The sequence below is a fragment of the Polypterus senegalus genome, chromosome 13, assembly GCF_016835505.1.
Source record: "Polypterus senegalus isolate Bchr_013 chromosome 13, ASM1683550v1, whole genome shotgun sequence".
NCBI lineage: Eukaryota > Metazoa > Chordata > Cladistia > Polypteriformes > Polypteridae > Polypterus > Polypterus senegalus.
The window spans coordinates 98,122,700-98,140,600 of record NC_053166.1 but is presented as its reverse complement, the minus strand read 5'-3'; the positions used below and the strand labels follow the sequence as shown (position 1 = coordinate 98,140,600).

Genomic DNA, 17,901 nt, shown 5'->3' with positions numbered 1-17,901 from the left:
AAGGGTCAGTCTCCTGGTATCTTCCCCCATACTGTTGAGACTGCTGTATAAATATGGATGGATGTGCAATGTTGGAGAAGCGAGAATACCTGTGCAACCTCAGTTGGCTACAGATATCTCCTCATGCTCACAGTAGTGACAAGGACACTAACAAAACTAGAGAAGAATTAGTCAGGAAGGATAAGAGCAACTGTCTGACCACCACCTGCAAAGCCATTCCATTTTTCTGGTTGGTTTGCTGTTGCATCGCCATTGCACATGTTGTCCCCTTTTATTTGCACCAAAGCAGATGAAGTTGATTTGCAGTCGTTTATACTTGATAACTGGATACCCTGAAGCTTAATTGGCTTGGTGTTGGACTGTGGTGATTGCATGCTCCCTTATTTGTTTTGAGGTGCGTGTATGTGTTTTGTATGCATACTAAACTTTTTTTTCTTTCTTTTGTTAGGCATCCTACCTCATGCTGCAGTGCTGCAGAAATCATGTCAGTTCTGTTTTTCAACACGATGAAATACAAACCTTTGGATCCTCGCAATCCAAGTAATGATCGTTTTGTCCTTTCCAAGGTTAGTGGCTATGCACAAAAATGTAATAAAAATGATAGCAATCAAATTTTTTCATACATATTCATGAATTCTAGTATTTTACAACATAGAACAGCAGTTTTAAATGCGTCTGTGGTGGGTTGTGTTTTTTAAATTCCCTTTAGAGTTTTTCCTTTTTAATATGCAATGTATGGGGGGTGGGGTGGGTGGAGTACAATTAAGGGTCTGTGTGGTGCACACTGGCTATTTGGTAGAACAGAAGGGGAGGGGGGAGCATTGCTTACACTTATCCCTTTAGTTAACCTCAACCAAACTTGTTTTTTCACCATCATGGTCTATCCATTTTCCACAATTTTATGTTCTAAAGTATTTTTAGAAGTTTTTAAAAGTGCTTTTTCTTGCGACCCTTTTGAATTTTGCATCCATATGTAATACAAAGGTTTACAACTTAAAAATGTCAAGTGTGTGGTGTGGGTGTTTCCCTCTCCAAGCTAAAACTTTTATTGGTATTAACATCCTGAGATTGCAAAACCGTAGTATTCATGTCATTTTAAGAAGGGAGAAAAACAAAGCATTGCTGCGAGATTCAGCCCTTTTTGAAAGGAGACTTGCTACACATCCGAATCTGTTCATCTCCGAGTCTGTCAGGGAGGCTTCTGGAACGGTCCTTACAGATGACCCAGCAGTTGTGACCTGCTGGGCTGGACTTTGGATATCTCGGTCCACAGTTCTTGAAGCTGATCCTCCATTTAGGTGTGAACACCCAGTCTCGCCGAGATTGCACAGGAACCGGCTGCAGGGATCTGTGGAATCTATAGTGAACTTCTCCAGGCTGGTGGTAAGGCTGTCCTGCTAGCATTGCAAGCAATGTTTGCTTCCATTTGGGAAACCAGCATCATCCCAACTGACTGGAAAATGGGACTTGGCATCCCTATCTGGAAAGGGAAAGGTGATCACCTGGAATGTGGCAACTACAGAGGGATAGTGCTGCACTCAGTGCTGGTCCTCCATAGGATCCGCGATCAGCAACCGGAGCAGTCTGGTTTTATGTCTAAGAAGTCTACCATCGACTGCATCCTGGCACTGAGGCACCTTATGAAGCGCAAACCTGAATATTCAGAGTTTCTTTGCAGCTTTTGTCTATTCATGAAGCATTAGACTCGGTTCATCGAGCAGTCGTGTGGGATGTCCTGAGACTTTTTTTGGGATCCACTCAAGGTTGCTGGATATCCGGCGGTTGGCCTGTACATTAGTACTTTGAGTACTATGCAGAGTGGAGGCAGAACTTGTTTTTCCCAGTTGATTCTGGGGTTTGTCAGGGGTGTGTTCTTGCTCATACTTTGTTCAGTAGTTGCATGGATTGGGTGTTTTGCAAGGTTGTGGGGTCCAGCAGCTGTGGGGCATCTGTTGGTAAAGAAAGAATCAATGATCTTGACTTTGCTGACGATGCTGTGGTCTTTGCTGAGTCAATGGAGGCTCTGACCAGGGCTCTTGACTGAGCAAGGAGTCTGAGTGTTTGGGCTTGAGTGCCCTGGATAAAAATCAACATCCAGGCCTTTAATCTCTTGGGGATGGCCATCAGCAGTGGGTCTGTCTGCATAGAGAGTGTTGACCTTGTCGAGAGGTTTACTTTGTAGTGACATTCATGTCTCTGGTGAATCTTCCTATGTAGTCGGTAGATGGATTGGGAGAGCATTTTAATGGGGGTTTGGGTTGGTGTCTAATGAGGCTGCTGGAAAAGGGGTGTGTGGCACTGTCTATCTCTGTTCAAAAGGACAAAGGTTCCAAGTGTTTAAAAAGTCCTGGTGCTTCCTGTCTTGCTATATGGCTGCAAGACATGGATGCTATTCAGTGACCTGATATGAAGACTGGACTTCGGAGAATCCTCTGGTATAGCTGGTTTGACTTTGTCGAATGAGCAGTTACTCATGGAGTCCCAATTGAGGCACAGTACCTGCATTGAGAGGGAGTGTCCGTGTGTCCGTTACAGCACTATGACCATGTGGCACTATTCCCTAAGGATGAGCCAGCTCACAGGATCCTCCTTGTTGAGTACCCAAGTGACTGCAGAAGGGGAAACTTGTGTAACACTTGGCTGTGGCAAATAGAGGGCAATATCTGGAGATTGGGGAATAGACTGGGGATTGCCAACCGGGACCCCAAGCTGTTTTGTTGTGTGGTGGGTGGGGCAACATGCTATACCAGTGCATGTTCCCCAACCTGACCTGCCTGAAAGCTTCATGTCTTTACCTCATTCTGTTTTGCTCTCTGCTTTGTAAACCGCTAGACAATAATGTAAAACTCATTTGTTTGCATATTTTCACTGTACGGAAGTTACTTCCTGCTTTGGTTGGATTAATAAAGCATGCTTTCGTATAGCAGGTGGTGAAATGTCAAGAACTAGACAAACCTAATATGACTAAATCCAATGCTTGAGTGAGACAGCCAGTACTGTGCATCGGTGCATACTGCCCCTCTTCAAATCCAGAAGACTTGCAGCCATTCATCTTAACATGCTGAAGCTTATACCAGCAAGAATGATTCCCAGGAAGTGTGCCATTCCATCTCAGGGCAGCCTCTATCTCACTGGAAGATTTAGCAGTACAAGTTTAAACTTCAACCTGATTTAAATATTTTGGTTCTGTGCAGATGTTTTACCATAGTCCAAGTAGATTTGTCTTTGCAAGGCAAGGTTTGACACAGTCTGCATGTGTTCAGATGGTTTAGCATCGGTGTCAATGATTTTTACTCCCTCAAAGACTGTGCTCGGTTCTTTTCTTTCTTAGTGTATCATTGACAAAACCTACTTCTCGAAGCACCATTTACATAAAGTGACTTCACCACAAACCAATAGATTTTTTAAGGGTGTTTTTTCCCCAAACCTTCCTTCCCAAATACCCCAGCCCCCCCAAAATTGTGCACGTGCAATGCTTGGTAGAACAAAAGTAGCTTAGCTTTTTAAACAAATCTAATGTTTTTATTAGAACGTACCACACAGTGCAATTCATTCAATTTGGATTTATTTTGTACAAACTACAGTGAAACTCCTATGTGGGGTGTGTGTGTGTGGGGTTGTGTTTTTTTTTCACTACACTGAAACTTGGAGTGTATCTTGCTTTGTGGCCTACATAGAATATCTACACAGATTGTAATGGAGGGTTCAGCATTGCATTGTCATAACTCAAATGCTGCTGCAAGGAAACTATCTGTTCCTCAAGTAAATTTTGGGTGAAGAATCTGTGGTGATTTCTAGTTTCCTTTATTGTAACAAAGATGGTGTTTTCTTAAGTCCAAACCTTTCAGCAGGCAAAGTGAATGTATTTGGTTTTTGTTTTCACCTTTTGGACTTGTGTACCCTATTGTAAGCTGCAAGACTAAGTATTTAAATTTTTAAATGCTTCACTTTAGAGCACAATTTTATGAGGTAAATTTAATATATACCATGATTGTGAATAAATAATTTTGGTTTGAAAAATAACACGTTTACCTTTTTAAATAGGGATTTGAAAATGCAGACCCAATGAAACCGGTTTTCTTTTTCTTTCCTCATGCCCTCACTTGTATGCTTTATGAAGACTTGTAAATGCAGTTCTTTTGAGATGCGAGACTAGACACATGCAGCCAGCAGCATTTATGATTGTTATAAATCACAAGAACCCAACACCATGTAACTTTAATGCAAGTAAGAATTGTATTATACTGCGAACACATAGCAAACTTGAGTTGCAAACCTTTTTATGGTTGTACACATACAATCTTCTGATGCTTGTTTTATCTGCTTGTAACTAGTCTTACCTGCAGATATAGAGAGAAGAGAGTCTCCACCGACTTCAGGAAAACTAATTGTTAAGCAAAACGGGTGCGGTTAGTCTTAGTTTACATTGTTTATGTACAACTTTAATACAGAAATAGAAAATAGCAGTAATGGTTCCCCTGTATCAACCATTGGCTGACTGACGCATTACGCGGCAAGGCTGCCGTTGCCTCGGCGACCAGCAATCCCTGCTTGTGTGTGTTTTGATGCACTGTGCAGCTGGTGAAGTTCTGTGGTCTCAAAACCCTTGCATCCCCCACCTCCCCGTGCAGGGTGTGGGTTTGGTGTGGTGTGTTGGTTTTTTTTTTTTTTTCCCAACCCCAAGCCAAGAATTGCCACCCAGCTTTCTTCACAGCAGGATGGGCAATGTGACCATCTAAACAGTGGTCTGCTTGACGCGAGAGGACTTCTGCGTTTGTGCTTAGGCCCTGTCCATTGGCAAACATCAAAGCAAATGGCTGAAAAGTAATAAACCACATAGTGAGTCTGGGTTTGTAACTTTCTGCTGGTAGAGTCACTAGATCAGGGCATAATCCGTTGCTAGAGTAAACGGTCAGCCCCACAGTAATAGTGGAGGGCCTTCACCGCTCACTTAATGTTGTGTTATAATTTTAAGCAACTGTTGCATGAAAATACTAAGGATATTCTCACTCATTTAGTGGAGGGTTATGTAAATCCTTAACTAGAATAGTTTGTTTTCCTATTCCTTTGTCAGCCTTGATCTAGCAGGGCTACCCTGTCTCCATCAGTTAATCTGTGTTAATTGGTTACACTCACAAATATTGTAAAATGTACTAGATTGTTGACATGACAACATTCTCTAGTTGCAATCACTGAATCCTCCAGTAGTCTCTGAACAATTTTTATTTCCAATTCTGTAAGATGGAGCTGCTATGAGCATGTTCAGTAACTTTTGGGAAGGTTTTGTACCCTTCTCCAGATATCTTATTCACCATCTACATCCAATTCTATGGTTTGTAGTTAACTACATTTTGTCTTATTCTACAGGACATGTCAAATGTCCTAGACATAGTTACTGATACACTGTGGATGTTAGGAGAAATAATTATTGATATTTCAAATTATTGCAACAGTCTCCAATATCTCAATCGGTCATTTAGGCCACCTAAAAAATGCATTTTAGTGTACAATAAACAAAGTCATTTGGGGAAGAAAGATGATGATAGATGACAATAATAGACATGTATGCTAAAATGGAAAGTCTGAAAGACTTTCTCCAAAGTTAGTGATGTTCCTGTGATCACTGTTGGCAATATTATCAAGAAGTGTACGGCTAATAGGATTATAGCCAATATACCTGACCATGGTCACAAGAGAAAAATCTGACCCAAGATTAAAGAGATGCAAAACAGATCCAACCTAATCTTTAAACTACGTGCAGTAGTTTCATTTGACATCTTCTGTCACTGTCTGAATAAATCTGTGCTTCATGGAAAAGCCACAAATGCCACACTTCGAAGAGAGAAACGTAGATAAAACCCAAATGAATGTTGCCAATACATAAGTCTCCAAACCAAACACCTTTTAGGGAGAATGTCCTTGGGACATATGAAACAAAATTTTAAAGGCTTTTGATAAACTCCACTCGCTCTCTGTTCACACCATCCTTACCATGAAAGGCTGAGTAATGGTTTGGGATGGCTGAATTGAACACTAGGGAATTTTGAAGTGAAATGTACAATGCAATGACAAAGCTCTGTGTCAAAGGTTGTGGGTCTTTAGCAGTAGAATTACCCGAAACATACCACAAAATAGACCCAAGAAGAAAAACTTGGGCAATTCTGAAATGGCTTGCCCCATCTGTGTAAATAACTGAAATTTGCATTTGTCACCCATTTAACCCGGAGAGAAATTGGGGTTTACTGAAGGAGAGTGGGTTAAACTACCAGTCCAAATGTAGATCTTTCATTCAGAAAAAAACACTAAATTGCAGTTACAGCATTCAAAAGCCGTGCTACCTAAATACTAGGTTATGGGTAGCAATATTTTTTGTTGCAGTACGTACCCATTTCTTCCCCTTTCCTGAACCATGCTTGTAGGTGTTTTGTAGCTTAGCTGTAAGCTTTTTTTATATTTTTTTTTTTTTGCTTTTAGATGAGAGATCTTTGCACACCTTACAACACCCATTGGTGGTACACGGTCCGCTGCCTCCTACAAATGCATAATGTTTTTCCATGGTAGTGTTTATATTTCGCAGTTCTATGCTGAGGGTGTATGCAACCAAAGAAAGTATCCTGCACCTTAACTTGGAGAGTGGTGGTGGTGGGGGGGAAGTTTGGTCAGCGAGAGAGGAAACTCTACAATGGAGTAGTGTTCATTTCATGCATGGATGTGTGTGTGTGTGTGAGAGAGGAAGAGACCAATTTGACATCATTCAAGTGGTTACCAGAATATAAAAAACACTTTTGCAAAGATATAATTAATCAAATGTGCTTATACTCGACAATAAAACTGGAATTTAAAAAAAAGTGGCAACAAGATACCAAGAAGACATGACAGGAATACAGGTATATCCTTCAGTGAATTTTTTTTACAATTAGGAAAAACTTACACCGAGTGTTTAACCATGCATTTGAATTGAGTTTTTATTATATAAAAGTAATAGCCGCTCGCTACAAAAACGCTAAATACGAGCAGGACCCAGGATCGAACCTGCAAGCTTGATTACAAGACCACACTTCTTCCCTCTGCACCAGCGAAGCTGACATGTCTCTTTTGTGACTTGATATTTGGGCTTCAGTTTTTGCACCTTGATCACATGTAAATCAGGCAATTTTCTTTTTCTTGGATTATATTCTTGAATAAAAGTGCACTTATTATATAAGGTCCAGGCCTTGCCTCTTGGGCACAGCCATCAGCAGTGTGTTTTTGCGGAGAGCGTGTCAGCCTTGTCGAGAGGTTTACTTGCCTTGGCAGTGACATTCATGTCTCTGACTCTTCCTATTAAGTCAGTAGATGGATTTGGAGAGCATGGGGGTTCATGAGGTCGCTGGAAAGGGGTGTGTGGCGCTCCTGATATCTGTGCAAAAGGACAAAGGTCCAAGTCTTGAGTCCTGGTGCTTCCTGTCTTGCTATATGGTTGCAAGACATGGATGCTCTTCAGTGACCTGATATGAAGACTGGACTTTATTGGAGATTTCTTGGGTACAGCTGGTTTGACTTTGTTGAATGAGCAGTTGCTCATGGAGTCCCGATCGAGGTACATTACCTGCATTGTGAGGAAGCCTCAGTTACGGCGCTACGGCCATGTAGCACATTTTCCGCAAGGGTGAACAAGCTTGTAAGATTCTGGTCTTGCTGTAATAGTTGCGAGACTTGGATGCTATCCAGTGACTTGAGACGAGGACTGGACTCCTTTTGGTACTGTCTCTCTCCGGAAAATCCTTGGGTACTGTTGGTTTGACTTTGGGTCAAATGAACCTTTGCTCATGGAGTCCCAAGTGAGGCACATTACCTGCATTGCGAGGGAGCGTCAGTTATGACACTATCGCCATGTGGCGCATTTCCCTAAGGGTGTTCCAGCTTCTAAAATCCCCATTGTTGGGGACCCGAGTGGCTGGACCAGGCCAAGTATTTGCCCACGTAACACCTGGCTATGGCAGGTAGTGTCCTTTCCGGAGGGTGGGACTGGACCGTGTAATTGCCTGGGGCATTGGCAACTGGGGTCCCGAGTAGTTTCATCGTGTACTGGGTGCAGCAATGCACTGTACCAGTGCATGCTCCCTGACTTGACTTGTTTTGTTATACTAGTTGTGTTAACATTTCTTGCCTTGCATATCACAATATCCTGCATTACACAGATTGTTGTTGACTCTGAACACACATGAAATGTATGTGCTCCAAATAACAATACATTTACCTTGTACAATTCCACTCCCAGATAAAGAAACTTCAGTTGTGAGAATCATGAGGTCCTGGGATACTTCAGTGATCAGACTTGATCAGAGTTTGAATAGCTGCTTTCATCATCCAGCTTACACTTTTGGTCTGCATCCCTGCCTGTGGCAGTTTATGTAATACATCTTGGTGTTGACATAATGACTTCAAATTGTAGTTGAGAAACTTTGAATCAATACAAATCATCAACTTTTTAAAAATAAACTTTTGCCATCTTGCTTATCTAGCTGGTTGGTTATGGTACTAGTGCAGTATGTGACCTGTGGCTTCACATTGATCAGTTTGTGCTTTCATTGCCTGTTTTATAGCAACTGGTATAATAAATGGTGCACACAGGGTGGTCCAGTGCAAAATGAACTTGTACTGGGAGAGGTTCTGCTGGCTCATTTTGAAGATGACATAAGCATTAATAACCAACTGTTTTAAGAGTAGTCTTTCTGGTTGCATTCTCTGTGTTGTGTAGCTGTATACAGTTGTGGCCAAAAGTTTTGAGAATGACACAAGTATAGGTTTTCTCATTATTTGCTGCTTCAGTGTTTTGTCAGTTTCTATGGTATACTGAAGTAATAATTAACTAGCATTTTGTAAGTTTCAAAGGCTTTTATTGATAGTTGCATTAAGTTTATGCAAAGAGTCAATATTTGCAGTGTTGGACCTTTTTCAAGACACCTGCAAGGTCTGGGGGTTTTCCTGGACATGGACCCAAAATGTTGTTTTGTTTCCAGAGCCACTTAGTTATCCCCTTAGCCTTATGGCACGGTGCTCCATGTTGGAAAAGGCATTGTTCATCAAGTTGTTCTTGGATGGATGGTTGGGAGAAGTTACTCTCGGAGGATGTTTTGGATTTACTGGATGTTGGTGGCAGGTGCACACTTGGTGTCCCAGAATACTTATTAATGTCCCTAAAATGTATTGCATGTATTTAAAAAATATTGCACGTTAAAAAAATATCAAGTTTATTTAATTTCTTGTTTCTGGATCTTTTGCAGAAAGAGATCTGCAAAAATATGGACGTATTAGGAAATTTGCACTTATTAGGTTTTTGTGCTAGCTACTTGCCTCTGTTGGCAATACAGGCTGAATGCCTAACAACACAATGTTAATAGTATCTAGTGTCTTTTGGATCAGTTCCGTTAGTGAATACTGCTCCTTCCCCTTGGACAAAAAGTATAATCTGTGTTTTGTTGTACATAAATCATGGGGCAATATTGAATGTGTCTGACCACACAAGTCTTTATCGTCTGTCTATGAGCAGAATTTGCATTTTATGTTAATCCACTCTTTGACGTAATCACCCCCATTTTGTAGTGTAAAAGGTACCCTACCTGTGGTCTTGGTCATTAAAACATGAAAAAGTTAATTTCAGTTATTTAGGGGAAGACATGAGATTATTGATTAACACACAATTATCTAAGATGTCAACAACCTTTAAAATTGCAGGTTACATTGCTCCAAAAAATGCCCTGCAAGGTCTTCGCTTTCTGATCAACCTGTCACCTAAAGTGCACTTGCTTGGAGGTGCCTAACATACAGTGGAACCTGGGGTCACAAACGTCTCGGACCACACACTCTGGTGACAAACAAACAAGCGGGTTTGTACGTGCTGATTTCCACACGTTTTCAGGCTCTCCCTATGCATACCCTGTGCAGAGGGAGAGCGAGCACAAGAAGGCAGTAAGGCCGAAAGGCTGTTAATGAATGTACCGGGCTTGTTTTTAAAGAGTCTGCTTCAAGCATTGTTTTAATCTTGTATTTAATGAATACTTTTTTCTTTTCTATTTGATTTTAACCTCCACTTCTGTTTTTTATGGGATCATTTTATTTATTGAAGGATTCTGAAAGCACTGCACTTTATTTAATTTGGATTTTGTTTTTGATTTTGTTGATTTTAATAAAAACACTTGGGACTTTTTGCACCATCCGATTTGATCCATTGTAGTGCATCACTGTCATGCTCATCGGTAACATTACCGATGGTGACAGGCTTAAAGGCTCCCAGAAGCGAGATGGGACCATGCAGTGAACCTGCATCTTCACAGACCTTACCCCAAAACTGTAATCTCCTCTCCACCCAGTTCCTCCTCACTTTTTCATGCCAGAACTTGACTTGTGCAAGGTTAGCTTTCTTAGTAGTTTATGGTTAGTTTTTGTATAAATTACGGATTTTTCAAATGTTAATTTTTTTCATTTTTTTCCCTGTGCTTAAAACACTTTTTTCATTTATATATAATAATAAAAAAAAAAAATCTTGCAGAGAGCGGTTTGTAAGGCTATACCATGAACTCTTGCAATGCTTTCTCTTCTCAATGTTTTCTTAGTGTTAAATGTTTTTACATTTAGTTTACTATTACACTGTGCATTCTATGGTATATTTAACTAGCTATTTTTGTGCTTAATCTTTAAAAAATATATATTTACATACAGCTTGTATGGTCCGTAACGGATTAATTGTATTTGCATACAATCCTATGGGGGGAAATTGCTTAGGGAGGTTCCACTGTATTAAAATCAATCGGAGATTGCTGCTTTGTGGGGTTTTTTTTTTTTTTTTTTGTCCCCATTTGTGCAGAATATCTGTACAGTATTTTATTCTTCCAAACGGCATCAAATTTCATTTTATATTTAAAATTTATTTTTGTTTTCGAATGAGGTTACCAATGTACACAACATGAACATGAAACGATTTTTATTTGATTAATAACCGGTGTGCTTAAGTCTATTGTGATTTGACGCATCTATTCCCTAAACATTTTTATCTGTGGGTTTTTGTGTTTTATAAGAAATACATTAATGGATCTTTTGAAACTTGTTAACTGGCCCTTCTGGTAAGGTTCTGCAGAGGATCATGCTTCGGAATCCGGCTTCAGGGCTGCTATTTCCTATTTGAGCGCCCCCTAGATGGAAGTCAATGGGGGAAACTTAAGTTTTCTTAATTGTGAAATTTTTCCATTTAGTCCGACATATCAATTTAAGTATATCTGATTCTTCAAACATTTTTGCGTTCTGTCAGCTGCTTTGTAACACAATTTGTAATTGCTATGAAATGCTATACAGCATTATAAACTTAATGTGGATTGCCAGTGCAGGAATTATTGGGTTAAAAACATGTACAGGGAGTCCCCGGGTTATGCACGAGATAAGGACTGTAGGTTTGTACTGAAGTTGAATTTGTATGCAAGTCAGAACAGGTACATAATTTTAATAAACGCTATTGTTGACTGACTGTAACCAAGTGCTCTGCCAATGAATGATGGAGTTTCACCTCTCTCTGACCTTTTATTTCTACTTTATTTTCAATGGTGATGGTTTTTCTCCTCTTTACTGTATCACCAGCACTAGCATCAGATTTCTGTTTCAGAGACATTCTTGAAGGTAAAGACAAAAGGTTAAGATGCGCTCTTCTGCACAGCACTGTACACACTATCACTACAGGAAGGCACCCGTCATCCAACATGCCTGATGTACTGACAAAAGACAACTTCCTGCTGTGTGTGTGTGTAACAGTACAAGCAGGCTTGCTATTGAGAATGAATGGGGGTGGCTCGGGGCGGTTCAAAACCCACCCACCACACTGTCACCTCCACTACAGTATGCTGCCTGCAGTGTCTGCCCACTGAGAATGAACACAGTGCGGCCAAAGAGGGTAGTGAATCGCCCACCGCCACCATCGTTCTACAGGCAGCCAACCGAGGCACACTATAATGCTACCCCCGTCGCCCCGTTCACCCTCAATGGCCTCTGTTCAGCCACAACCAGGTCACCGCTTGCTGCATCACCAGCCACCCACCAAGAACTAACTGGGCAGCTGTGTGTGGTGGGCGGGCAGTAAAATGCCCCCCCTCTGCTCCAACCATCCTGTGTCCGTTCAGGAGCAGTAGCTGTGGTGGCGTGGTGGGCGGGCAGCAAACTGCCCCATCAAGTCTCCGTCCTGCACACGATTGATAACCTTGGCCCCGGTGACTATGGACTACTGGTCACCGCTTGCTGCCGGGATGCTGCCTGAGGGACACTACAATGCATGAGCAGCGAAATTGACCTACCACCGCTTGCAGCGTTCCCAGGCCGAAGATGACGGAGTGGCAGTTACTGAGGCACATGTGTTGCAGCTGCGGCCCCGTTTGTAAGTCATAGGTCCGGATGTCCGTAACTTGGGGACTACCTGTACTGTGTATTTCAAGTATTTAGTAATAAGATTTAAAAAAAAAAAAAAAAAAAAAAATTATCCAAATGTGTGTGTTTTAATCTTTCTATTTTAACAATACTGTTGTATTTTTTATTTATTGGTAGCACGCTGATACTTTCTGACATAACAATTTGCCCCCAAACCCACTTAATCCACTTTAAGGTTAGACAGCCAAATCCTGAAGAAGCGCCATGAGCATGGGAAAGGCGCTATATAGCTGTATTCTTTTATTCAGTTGGCAGTCTAACACATGACCCGCTCATTCACATACTGGGGTTAATTTATGAATCATAAACCTGCATGTATTTTTGTAACAGGAGGACAAATTATCCGCACAGGGAGAAAATGTAGAGTTCAAATGTACAACAGTTAGGGGTGGTAGTAAAACTCGGGTTGCTGGATCTGTAAAGCAGTTCTCCATGCTGCCCATCTGATCAGCAAAAGAAATCCATCTATTCATCCATGCTTTCACTTTAAAAGGGCCTCTTAGTACTGTTCAAGAGCAAATGTGCAGGAGCCTACCCTTGCAGCATTAGAAGCAGGGCAGCAACCAAACCCAAGTGGAATGTCTGTCAATACCAGGATGTTTCTCTCTCTCTCTCTCGCTCACTTGCGCACACACAGGGCACCTCAGTCTGTAATTTAATGTAATCTACACAGCTGTGTCACATAACATGTCATTTTGTAACCTGCTTAATCCAGACTAGGGTCACATACGGAGGTGGAGCCTATCCCAGCTAGCATAGCACACAAGGCAGGAACAAGCCCTGGACAGGCTGCCAGTCCGTGGGGCAGACACACACACACACACACAAGACCCAGTTTAGCATTGCCCCTTTTACCTAACCTGCATGTCATTGCACAGTGGGAGGAAACTGGAGCACCTGGAGGACACCCACACAAACAAGGCAAGAACATGCAGGGAGGACCTGGGACAGTAAACCTGGTCACCTTACTGTGAGGGAGCAGTGCTACAACTGTATCTTACTGCCACTCTGTCATATGATGCAATGGAAAAATTCCATATTGTGAAAAAATATGCAAAGACATGAACACAATGACGACCTATTTATTTTGTACACCTAATACTGCTACTTTAAAATAAAGCCATTTGTTACTCTACAGTTTTATTTTCCATGTTACATTCTAAGAATTGAAATCCTCTGATTATAATCACCATACTGTCTCTACAGGCATTTGTTTCATGTTTATCACAGTTTTGACTGAAATTCTATCCATGACGGCCATATTAGAAGGCCTTTATCAGGCATTTGTGTTTGTTATTTTATTAAATGGTCTTGCTAAGATGCAATTGTCATTATATACAATAAACAATATTTTTAAGTAACGCTATGTTTATATAGTATACTTTTAATTGCTTAAAATAAATATTAACAACATTTTCATTTTATAGAGCGTTTACTATGCAGAAAAATCAGCCTTGACTTTGAGTCTAAATGATTGTGTGGCACATTGAGATCTGTTTAAAATCTCAACATGAGCAGTAGTGAAATAAAAATGCATAGTAACATTAAATTCTAACCCAAGGTTAAAGTGCAAAACTCCAAATAAGCAACACATTAAACTGCTTGCCTTAATGCTATCAATAATGAGAGTAAACTAAAATTTGTAATGTAGCTAAGCATAATTATAATATTACAGCAATAATAGAAACCTGGCTAAAGAACAAAGATGGGGATGTGTGTAACATTGAGGGGTAGACATTTAATAGGAAGGGATAGACAGAACATTAAAGGAGGGGTGGTGGGGGGGGTGTTGCTCTTTTTGTCAAACGGACTTTAAAAACACGAGGCCTCTTCATTTGGACAATGCGCCAACCTTTAATGAGGTAGTCTGGATTTGACTGGAAAGAATTCAAGGAGGAGTCTTATATTAGAGGTGTGTGTGTTAGATCCCTCAAGTGCAGACTGCAATTTAATTTACTAATATTAAAACGGCAAGTTTTACAGGAGGATTTTCTAGTCATGAAAGACTATGTATCCAAATATTAACTGGACTAATGTTGCAAATAGAGCGCAGGGTAGGAGTCTTTTAGATGCAACCGGGGGGGCTATTTAATACTCCATCAGTGAGGAGGGAGCCTGTCTGCAGTTTCCAATTTTGTAATAATCAAGATTGGACCACTGGGGACAAGTGACCAGAATATCATACAATTTGTGTTTTGGAAGAGCGAGGAGAAACTGATGCGGCAGAGTATAAAAGGAATAGACTAGAATAAGCTTTTAGATGTGAAGACGGAGAGTAAAGCGCAGTAGAACAGATTTAAAGATCCTTGTGTTCTTCCCAAAAATTTGGAATTAGAAAACAGCAAATTTTTTTATATATATATATATATATATATATATATTAAAATGTCCTCACTTCATGTCTAAATCATATCAAAAGACGCATCTCAGTTTAAATTCATGAAGCATTCAGCATTTTATCTAATGCATTGTGAATGATTTGGTGTAAATGCTTTATTCAATAGTTAAACACTGGTATACAGTGATTTTGGTGCCAACAATGTCTGAATGATTTTATATTACATTTATGGTGCTGATTAAGAATAGGACTTTGGTTTTGCCAGATTTTCTCTAGTTTCTGAGATATGTAATTGTTAGTTAACGCAACATGTTTGTAAAGCATTCAGAATTGCAAGAATATTTTTATTTTAGTTACAACTAGTAAGTAAACAGTAACATCATGCCAAAAAAAACTTTTCCTGTCACTGTTAATTTTATGTATGATTTGATTAATACAATATTGTCATTAATGTCAGTGCTTCAGAAAACGCTGTTTATGCGATTTCCTTTTGTGTGTCATCAGGACAATCACGTTAGAGACTCCCAACAGTAGTCTGCCATGTGTATGTCCCATCTGCCTTTATCTCTCCTCCATCACCTTCATATACTGGTGGAACCCTCTCGCCTTGTTCCTCACTGAAGTCTCCAAGGTTATCTGCAAATCCGTTTAAATGGCTACAGAAAGTGCATCTTTATGCTCATACCCCCAAATTTCTGAAATTAGCAAGCATATCTTGCACCAATTCTTCAGAATTGTCTGCTCTGTGATTACCCAAGTAGTTCTTCACAACAGAGGCACAACTCTTCCAGGCCGAAGCCGCAGTGTTAGTCATGCATTTGGTAAAATTGGAATCGTTCATGAGTTTACAAATCTGAGGCCCATCAAAGATTCCAGCTTTTAGTTTTTCCATGCTCAGTCCAGGGAATGATCTGCAAATGTACTTCAAGCAATTACCTGTTTTGTCCAAAGCCGCAAGAAATTGCTTCATCAATCCTAGCATTAATATGAAGTGGTGGGAGAATGGTTTTGTTCTTGTCCACCAGCGGCTTGATGATGATTGCAGCGCCAACAATCATTTCTTCCCTTGTAGGCCATGACACTTTTTGCCTTGCTATCCCAGAAGCTTGGGTATTTGTGTATCCAGAATGCTGTCCAAGCAAGAAGTTCACCATCTTCAGATCGACACAAGTTGACCACTGATGTTCATAACAGATTTTCTGTAATACAATGTTTACATTATCATATTTAGTTTTGTTGAGCAAGCAATGGAAAGACGCATAATGGTTACCATTGTGCAAGAGAACACATTTCAAGCTTTTATAATGGAGCTGTCTATAAAAAGCCGCCAGACTTCTCGTCGATGTTCTGTTAGTCCCATTTGAAGTACAATCCCTGGGATATCATTGCAGTATACAAGTTCTTCCTCTTGGTTGAAATATGGGAGAAGCTTCTCTTGTCCTATAGGCTGTAATTTTAACTTCTGCCTTTTATAAGATTTCGTTAAGTCTGGATGCTAAAAGTTCATATGTGTATTGCATACCAAAAATTCTGATTCGAGACTTACAAGTGCCTGACTCATGTTGCAAATTTGTAACTCTGTATAGGGACAAGTTCCCTACTAAAGTTATAAATGAGCCCTTTTTAGGTTACAAAAAGGCCCTAACATCCATCTATCAATTGGATAGGAGCAGAAGCAAGCATACATTACATGGGAACAAACCCACCCTCGCCAGCCTGAGCCAAGAGGTAAAATTATATTTTGAGAAAATCCAGTTGACAGCAAAGAAATCTTATCTAAATTCTTTCTGTAACACGATTAAGTCAAGGCGTTACAAACCCAGATTTAAACAATTGAGCACCATCAGACCAAGTTTCGTTTACATTACTGGAAGCACCCTTAATCCTTGCTGCAGATAGCTGCAAATGTCTAGTAGGCCTTCTGCTATGACTTAATTCGAGAGTAATCTTTGAATTTTTATGACTGAAAGACCAGAAAGTCGTCCATTGTAGGATTGCTGAAAAAAAAACAGGAATTTCACTAAACAAAAGTAAATCCTGTCTGTGTCCATTGTTGCTTCCCTGCCATTATTGCAGATACTAATAATACATTGTGCACACCTAGCTATATGTACTTTGTAACATGTTACACAAAGCTGTAATTTACATTTCCTAAGATTGAGTTTGATATTCTTTTGGAGATACCCGACAATGAAATGCCTTATTTGAAAGATGTTTTTTCGAAATAAGAATATTAAAGTATTTATTTCATTTAAGGGTCATGCAGCACCTATCCTTTACGCAGCCTGGTCAGAGGCTGGCTTCATCAAAGAAGTTGATCTCCTAAACCTGCGGAAAATCGATTCGGATTTGGAAGGTCATCCCACTCCTGTAAGTGAATGTTTTTATTTATTTTTGATTAACAGAATTGCAGAAAGCTAGAATTTGAACATTTTAACCAAAAATTTCCAGGGATTTTAACAATCCTTTGTTTTGGTGATTTTTAAGTGTAATGCTAGTCTACAAAGCACAGCATTGAATTGGTTTACATTATTGTAACTTTTTGATATAACACCGAGATTTGAAATACTAATAAAGTAACCTTTTCAGCTTTTTAATTTCTCTAGGTAAAAGTGAATTCTCCCCACCCAAAAAAAAAAATCTGACCCTGAAGTATGTATTGCATTTGGGGTGGTTTTAACAAGGTGTTTTAATGCATGGTCAATACTCTTTCTATATATGGAATGGGAGGGTAGGAGGAGATTTTGACATTTTTGGCATATGGTTAATATGATCATCATGGATTATCTAATTTATTTTGCCATAAACATGTACTTAACCCCCTCCCCTTGTCACTTGGTTTCTTTGTAACTAAATGGTAAACACTGCTTAAACCAAATACAAAAAACGTTATACTGCTGCCATGTAATTAATAAAATCTATTTATAGTAGCTGACAGGTTGTGTCAATTTTATTACAAAATCACTGTCATTTTTGCATTTGAGATTGTAGTAGTGTGTGGAGGAGACATTAACTGGATGGATAAATACTCAACTCAAAAGTAGGAATGTGGTGTTTTTTGCTTTCATGTTTCCCTGGAGAACTTTTATATGATGGGACCATATGATGTGTTCAGC

At 40.0% G+C, this 17,901-nt stretch overlaps 1 protein-coding gene across 1 annotated transcript in view; it reads left to right on the top strand.

Moving 5' to 3' along the window:
- The window catches only part of tktb (transketolase b), a 101,391-nt gene that overhangs the window by 7,046 nt on the left and 76,444 nt on the right, over positions 1-17,901 (top strand). The window contains exons 2-3 of the mRNA XM_039774416.1: positions 449-566; positions 17,042-17,155. Of these exons, the coding sequence (XP_039630350.1) occupies positions 449-566; positions 17,042-17,155 (232 nt within the window). The remainder of the gene's footprint in view (positions 1-448; positions 567-17,041; positions 17,156-17,901) is intronic.